Genomic DNA, 8,784 nt, shown 5'->3' with positions numbered 1-8,784 from the left:
TGAGTTGGTGTGTAAAAATGTCCCAAATATCTTATTGTATAGAATATGAAATGTGGATGTATGACTTGGTATGAGATTGAACCGAAAGGTCCAAGGAACTATGATATAGTTCGATATGGATGGAGTACTTAGCCTCGCTTCATTATTTCATGTTGTAATAATTTTGTTAATGGATGGTTGTGGAATGCTTATGACTTACTGAGTTGTAAACTCACTCGGTGTTTTCTTGTCACCCATTTTAGGTCTCTTGGACTCGTATTGTTGCGTGCTCGGAACCGTCGTTGAAGTCATCACACCGGCTGAAACCTTGTGGTATTGTTTTTGTTGTTGAAGAACATTTGGCATGTATAGGCTATTATATTTTGTCGAATTGTGGGTTGTAAACTTTAAGCCATGTGAAAATGGCCTATGTGGTCATCGAGTGGGATGCTAGAACCTATAGCCACGAGTCTTAGAAACTCAAATTTTGATAAGGTGGCCATAATTTGTGTCATGTATGATGGATAATTAAGGCCAAGGGAAAATTCATGAAATTGGCATAGTCTACTGCAGTAACTGTTGCGGACAGTAGCAGTGGGATGAGATTGAAAAATCACTAAAAATAGTATAAGTAGAATTAAATAGTGAGTAAATTATGGAACTTAACCTTGATGAATCTATTTTTATATGGACGAAACGGAACGACCATATGAGCTGTATACTGAGAAATATTAAAGTTCTCGTGAGACAGGGCCAGAACGGTTTCTGGGTCCCCTGTCGGGACTTTGAAAATTTACCATAAATTATCCAGAAAGAATTAGGAGTCATGCCTTATATTTACAGATTCCATTTTGAGTCTAGTTTCATTAGAAACAAACGACACCAGTATTAAAGCCCTGTACAGAGAGATATTCAAGTTGTAACGCGCGAAGGTCAGAGCAGTAGATCCCTGTAACATGGGTGACTTTAACTAATAAACTGTACCAATTGGCCCAACCAAAAATTCTAAAAATAAATCCATGGATGGGTATATGAGTCTAAATTCAGGGAAAATTTACGAAACCAGTTTCCGAGTTTTGAAACTCGAGATATGATTTTTAAGGCAACGGTGACGCAGTTTTCCAGCCTGACTGGTAATGTCAAATTGGTTGGTATCTTGAGAGGATTTGGCCGTTAACCCCTCGTGTCCGACACCGGCGTCGGTCACGAGTTTGGGGTGTTACACTTGGGCTTGAGCAAAATTTGTTCTTTTATTTGAATAAACCCCTATTTTCTATTAGTAGACTTTTAAATAACTATGGGGAGATCATGTCATGAAAGGCCTGTTGGTCTAGTGGTATGTGGCATGTTTCTCTTCCAAGGGACTAGAGTTCAAGTTCAGTTGCACATAAGTGAGCTCCTTTTTGCAAATGGCTGTGTGGGAGGTTGGATGGCATTGGGACTTTAATAGTGGGATGGAAGAGGAATTTGAATCGGTCAAGTGAGGGGAAAGAGGAGAGATTTGTAGAGAGATAGGAGGAGTAGATCAAGGAGGGGGCAGAGGTAGTACTGGCCGAAAGTGGGAGTCTTCTTGGTACCAGTTCGGTCATAGGCAAAGGGAGTGTCGAAATTGGTTTTGGAGTACTGCTCTCCTTTCGTCAGTTTTTCTTGTCTATCTCTGCATTTTAAAGTCAAGGCTGAATTGACATTTGGCATATTTTCTTCTCTTTTCCTCTTCAAACCCTAACCGAATACCCTTATTTTCTCTTCTACCTCTCAGTCATTCCCCTCTTTGACCCAGCATTCCCTTTTTTCACTCATAAAATTTGCTGAAACATTCTTGTTCCTTCTCCCTCTTTTCTGGCTCGATTTTCTTCTAAGTTTCTCTACTTTGCTAGCTGAATACCCTGAGTGTTAGACTCCTCCTTCTCTTCTTTCTTTTCTGGCCATTTCTTACTGAGGTGGTATCGAAATTTTGTGGGTTTTGGGTAAGTGGTTGTGGTTTGTCTCCCCCTAGCCGAATCTCATTTGGTTTTCTTCTCAAAGGTTAGGCTTTTGGCATCTCTTAGGCTGAACGATTGCTTTCTCTCTTTCCTACCATGGGGTAATATTCATCTAACACCTTTTTATTTCTTTTTTATGCGATTGTTACTAGGGGCTCAATTTTGATAATCAAGGTGCTAAGCCAATTACGCTGTCCCTACAAGTGGTGCCTTCTTTATTGGTAAGTACTTTAAATCCTAGATACAATTATGTGGGATTGTAGAGTTTGATGAATTGGTTAACTGTTTCGTGTAAAGGTTGAAGCCTTAGGAAGAATACGTGGATTTTAGGAGTGGGAAGGGTTCTACAATAGTTCGTTGTTAAGTAACGATGATTCGGTTAGAGTTTTTTGCAATGTTTTAGTTTTTGGAATAACCGTAAATATGATTGATGGTGGGGTTGTTGTGGTTGTTCATAGGTGCTTTGATCATGGAAGTGTTGAGGCTACAGTTACGTTACAAGTGTGTGAACACTACCATTAGATGTGTAACAGCAAAAGCCAAAAAGTCCAAAAGTGGGTTGACGGTACCACACGGGCATGTGGCCGCCCGTGTGGCAGACTGTGTAATTAAACATGGCTGTGTGAGCGATGAGATGGCCACGAGCTTTCTCATAGACCAAAACGGCATTGGGCCACGTTGGGTCAAACTGGGCCGTGTGGGCCCAAAAGGCTTGTCAGCCCCACACAGAAATATCACGCTAAATATGCCAAATTGTGGGCTAGGTTTTGTGAACTACATGGCTGAGGCCATTTTTAGGCTATATGGGCCATACGAGAGTGTGGGCCTATATGGGCCCGCAATACAGGCTATAGGCCTATTAGCACTGATTAATTGTTAAGGTTGCATGGGTCACTCGACATGACTGTGGATCCACTGTTGGGTTGGTAAGTACACTTCGACCCCATACTGATGAAATGGCCATTATACCCTGTAAGGTAAATTGATTAAAATACCCCTGTATTATGTATGACTGTTTCAAGCATGACATTTCTACGTACACGTATGATATTATGTTGCATTTCATGGGGTGGGATACATGATTTTGGAGGAAGTGTATTGAAATGCTATAAGCCTTTTACTGGCAGTTTTATTGCGAATACTATTTTAGTACCGAAATCGATACGACTTGGTGTGTAGGGTTGGGTGGGTTGATTTTATCCCCACATGGTGTGTAGTGGATGGATTAGGTAGAATTCTTTGTTTGCATACTGTACTGAAATGGGCTCAGGCCTAGACTAATACTGTTATTGAAAAAAGGGGCTAAAGCCCTAACTATAGCTAACGGGCCTTGGCCTAAATCGTGTTTACTCTGATTATTTGATATTTTGGGATTTCACACACTGAGTTTTCATAAACTCACCCGTCTGTTAACTGTGTATGAAATCCCCAAGCTTAGACCAATCGAGGCGGCAGAGGACTCAGTGGTGGCCACTCGACCTAGTTAATTATTTTTTTTATAATTAAGATTTATATTGGGTTTTTATTATGTTATAAGGCCGCTTTAATTTTTACTTAATTTGGAAGATTTATTTATCTAATTATTTTATTTCACCTATTAGTAATAGGACGCTGATTTTAATGAAAATATAAACAAATGATTTTCTAAAAATATCATGCTCACGCAACATGTTTTAAAAGTTTCCGTAACCAACACGATTTTAAAGTTAGTGATAAACTAGTTTAAATAATATTTTACCTAAACAATTTGAGCTTTCACAATGAACTAGGCCTCCAAACCTTTTGTTATGAATCTAAAGAAGTGTTTATAAGAAACGGATTTTTTATCAATTAAAGTTTTGGAAAACACTCCAATGTGACATCACAAATTTGGCCATAACGTTTAGGCCGGGTTTAGGGTGTTACATTTAGTGATATCAGAGTCAGGTTACAAAACTCGGTTGTGTATTTGAGTTTTCAAAAATGTAGAAATTTTAACAGAATAGTTTTCAAACGACTTAAAGTGATTGGTATAAATTAGAAATGTTTTACTAAAGGAGTGGTACACCGAGTCTCCGTGCCGATCCGATAAGTCTTTTGACTGTTTATACTGAAAGGGTTATATTTGAAATATTATTGAGACTACTTTAGGTAGTAAAACTATACTGAAACTCTTTAGTCAGAGTAAACTTCAAACCATGGCAAGATTGCGAACTGCGAAAACAAACTCTGAGATAATACTTTTCATAAAATTTTTGTAATAAACACTGGAACAATAAACTAACTGGCATGAAATTGTTAATACAAACAAAGGCGCGATTGGATAGTGAGCACTAGAGGTACCCGTGGTAGTGGCCGAGACAAAGGCCACGGAGGTGCTAGGGTTGGGTCTTCATCTTCTGGACACCAGCCTAATGAGGAAGTTAGAGAGGCACCAGCTTCACCTATAGCTGATACAAGGTTTCAAAATCGAACAGCTGGGGACGACGCACTATCCCAAGCAATGTTGATGATTCTAGAAAGGGTCACTGGGCCTGGTGCTGGTAATGTGGGCCGTGGGTCAGTTACGGAATGACTAAGGTCTAATAGCGCAGAGATTTTCAAGGGTATTGCTGGAGTTGCCCCTAATGTGGCTGAATATTGGATCAAGGCCACAAAGAGGATCATGGACGACATCGACTGCACCCCCGAGCAAAATTTGAAAGGTACAGTATCACTGTTGAGGGATGAGGCCTACCAGTGGTGGCTTACCGTTAAAGAGGGCACTCAAGCTGATCGATTGACCTGGGAGTTTTTCAAGATTACTTTTCAGGGTAAGTATGTGGGTGCCAATTATGTGAATGCCCGTAGAATGGAATTTCTAAACTTAACTCAGGGGGAGAAGACAATGGCTGATTATAAGGCTGAATTATTACGATTGAGTCGCTATGCTCGTGGGATGGTGGCAATAGAATATGAGCGGTGTGTTCGATTTGAGGATGGCCTCAGGGATGGTCTAAGGGTTCTGATAGCTCCTCAGAGGGAGCGGGATTTTGTAGCACTTGTTAAGAAGGCAAAAACTACAAAGGATGTGACGCGTGCTGAGCGCCAGAACAGAAAGAAAGACAGAGGTAAGAGGGATGCTTAGCCCTCAAATTCTTTTCAGAGGTTTAAAAAAAGGCCCAGACCTGATGGGCTAGTCAGAGTTAGGACCCCTGCTGTTGTTTCTACTTTTGGACCGCAGTTTTGTGCTAATTGTGAGAAACGTCATCAGGGCGAATGTTGGAAAAAGATGAGTGCATGTTTGAGATGTGGATGATTGGAGCACCGTGTCAAAGGATTGTCCACGGAGGCCTGAGCAGGTGCAAGTTACTAGTTTTGGTAATGTTCAGCAGAGTGGTCAATAGCCACCGAGAGGTCGAGGTCAGGCCAGGGGTGGAAATGGTGTGGGTCGTGGTCATGGTGCACCAGGCAGAGGTGCTGGTCATACTAAGGCGAGGCAACTAGCACTGGTTTATGCTGGTTTATGCTCCAGATGTTATTACTAGTATGTTCTTTATCCATAATGTACCTTTTATTACATTGATTGATGTTGGGTCTACATATTCGTATATAGCATGCTCGGTGTCTAGGATGTTGAGTATTATGGCTGAAAACACTATGAGTGAGATTACTGTTTTAAGTCCGTTGAGGCAGTCCGTTCGGATAAATAAGGTATTTAGAGATGTTCCTTTGGAGATACAAGGAGTTATCTTTCTGGTCAATCTTATGGAGCTGCCTTTCATAGAGTTCAAGCTAATATTGGACATGGATTGGTTAGTTAAACATCGAGTAAACTTGGATTGTGCAACTAAGCGATTTATGCTGAGAACTGAAGCTGATGAGGAGATAGTGGTAATTGGGGAACAACAAAACTATTTGAGTAATGTAATCTCTGCACTTAGGGCTGAGAAGTTGGTTCGCAAGGGTTGTGAGGCATTCTTTTCCTACCTTAGTGTTTCAAATGTTAGGGACTCTTCGATAAAGGATATCAGAACTGCTAAATAATTTTCGGACGTCTTTCTAGAAGAGTTACCGGGGTTACCTCTAGAACATAAAGTGGAGTTCAGGATTGAGTTCCTTTCTAGTACAGCTTCAGTGTCCATCGCCCCTTATAGAATGGCACCGAATTAGCTTGTAGAGCTTAAGGCCAAAATTCAAGAATTACTGAACCGTGGGTTTATCCGACTGAGTGTGTCTCTGTGGGGAGCACCAGTCTTATTTCTAAAAAAGAAGGATGGATTCATGCGTATGTGCATTGACTACAGACAATTGAATAAGTTGACTATTAAGAACAAATACCTTCTGCCAAGGATTGATGATCTGTTCGATTAACTGCGGGGAGCGACGATTTTCTCTAAAATAGATCTCCGGTTGGGGTATCACCAAGTAAAAGTTAAAGAGGCCGATGTGCACAAGACAATGTTTAGGACTCATTATGGTCATTACGAGTTCTTGGTAATGCCTGTTGGACTGACAAATGCACCAACAGCCTTTATCGATCCAATGAACAGAGTGTTTTGGCCCTATCTGGATCAATTTGCAGTAGTGTTTATCAACGATATACTAGTGTATTCGAGGACTGAGATGAACATGATGAACATCTACGAGTGGTTTTGCAAATTTTGAGGGAGAAGCAACTGTTTGCCAAGTTTAGCAAGTGTGAATTCTGGTTACGTAAGGTAACGGTTCTTAGTCATGTGGTATCTGCTGAGGGGATTAGGGTTGACCCTTAGAAGGTTGAGGCTATTTTAGCTTAGAAGCAGCCTAAGACTGTGTCAAAAATTCGTAGTTTTTTGGGTCTGGCTGGGTACTATTGAAGATTTGTAGAGAGGTTCTCACATCTTGCCGCGCCCTTAACCAAGCTGCTTCGTAAGGGCATACCTTTTAGCTAGACTGATGTACAGTAAAAGAGCTTTAAGAAGATCAAGAAGGTTCTGACTGAGGCCTTTATCTTGATTCAGCCAGAGTTTGGGAAGGAATTTACTGTTTACAGCGATGCATCACACGTTGGTTTGGGTTGTGTGTTGATGCAAGATGGTAAGGTGGTTGCTTATGCGTCTCGTCAGCTTAAGATGCATGAGGTGAATTATCTGACTCATGACTTGGAGTTGGCTGCAGTGGTATTCGCATTAAAAATCTGGATGCATTACTTGTATAGTAAAAAGTGTACCATTTACACGAATCACAAGAGCCTCAAGTATCTCCTTACTCAGAAGGAGTTAAATCTTAGGTAGCGTAGGTGGATTAAGCTGCTTAAGGATTATGACTGTTCGATTGAATACCACCTTGGTAAGGCCAACGTGGTGCCTGATGCACTGAGCCGTAGGGCTATGACTGATCTGAGAGCAATGTTCACTCGCCTTAGCTTATTTGATAATGGTAGTTTATTGGTCGAGCTCCAAGTTAAACCTGTGTGGATTGAACAAATTAAGAGTACACAGTTGGAAGATGTGTCATTGGATCTTCTGTTCCGGGAGATTAAGAATAGTAATACAGTGGATTTTGGACGAAATAGTGAAGGGGTACTCTGTTCCAGAGGTAGAATTTGTGTGCCTAAGGATACTAATTTGAGGCAAACTTTACTGCGAGAGGCGCATAATAGTCCCTATGTTATGCACCCAGGTGGAAATAAGATGTACAGGGATCTCCGTGAGGTATATTGGTGGCCAAGTCTTAAGGGTGAGATTACCGACTTTGTGGGGAAATGTTTGACTTGCCAACAGGTTAAAGCAGAACATCAGTTGCCTTCTGGTTTGCTTCAGCTGCTTAAGATTCCGATGTGGAAGTGGGAAAGAGTAATTATGGATTTTGTGAATGGGTTACACCTAACGCCTTCTAAGAAAGATTCAGTGTGGGTTATAGTGGATCAATTGACCAAAACTACTCATTTCATACCGGTTCTCATAGATTATTCATTACAGAAACTGGCTAAGTTGTATGTATCTGAGATAGTGAGACTGCAAGGGGTACCAGTTTCCATAATATCTGACAGAGATCCTCGCTTCATGTCTTGGTTCTGGAAGAAGTTACATGATGCTCTGGGTACACGATTGGACTTCAGTACTATGTTTCATCCTCTGAGGGATGGACAGTCAGAGAGGGTAATTCGTCGTGTTGGACTGAGTTGGGTGAGCAGCGTGTTCTGGGTCTTGAGCTAGTATCTGATACCAAGGATAAGGTTAGATTAATTCGAGATAGACTGAAGGCAGCATCAGACAGAAAAAAGTCATATGCGGATCTAAAGTGTAAGGAAATTGAGTATTCTGTGGGGGATTTTGCCTTTCTCAAGATCTCACCATCGAAAAAGGTACTGAGATTTGGGCATAAAGGCAAATTGAGCCCAAGTTTCGTTGGGCCTTATCGTATTTTGAGACGAGTGGAACCGGTTGCCTACCAGTCAGAGTTACCTCCGGAATTAGAGTAGATTCATGATGTGTTCCACGTCTCTACGCTAAGACGCTACCGCTCTAATCCTACACATGTGGTACCGGTTGAGGAGATTGAGTTAGACCAGATCTGACTTTTGAGAAAGAACCGATCTAGATTTTAGGTTGAGAGGTAAAAGTCTTAAGAAGGAAGCCAATCCCACCAGTAAAAGTTTTTTGGTGGAATCACAATTCTGAGGAGGCTACGTGGGAACTCGAGTAGGCATTGCGGTAATAATATCTTCACCTATTCAGACAAGGTAAATTTCGAGGTCGAAATTTTATTTAAGGAGGGTAGAATTGTAACTCCCTAAATCCCGAAAACTCTATTAAAATTATTTTGTATTTTTGCGACGTGAAAGTATGTCTGCTTACTGGTTTAGTGCTCTGTGGGTATT

The 8,784-nt window shown here is 41.1% G+C and overlaps 1 protein-coding gene across 1 annotated transcript; it reads left to right on the top strand.

The window, feature by feature from the left end:
* The first annotated feature begins 7,291 nt into the window (after positions 1–7,291).
* On the top strand, positions 7,292–8,385 carry LOC128283898 (uncharacterized). Its single transcript, XM_053021315.1, has 4 exons — positions 7,292–7,615; positions 7,724–7,912; positions 8,023–8,139; positions 8,251–8,385. The coding sequence occupies exons 1-4, from the start codon at positions 7,292–7,294 to the stop codon at positions 8,383–8,385; spliced, it is 765 nt and encodes a 254-aa protein (XP_052877275.1).
* The last annotated feature ends 399 nt before the right edge of the window (positions 8,386–8,784 follow it).

The sequence above is a fragment of the Gossypium arboreum genome, chromosome 11, assembly GCF_025698485.1.
Source record: "Gossypium arboreum isolate Shixiya-1 chromosome 11, ASM2569848v2, whole genome shotgun sequence".
In the NCBI taxonomy this organism is placed as follows: Eukaryota; Viridiplantae; Streptophyta; class Magnoliopsida; order Malvales; family Malvaceae; genus Gossypium; species Gossypium arboreum.
The sequence above is the reverse complement of the archived record's forward strand: the minus strand, read 5'-3'. Positions and strand labels throughout refer to the sequence as shown.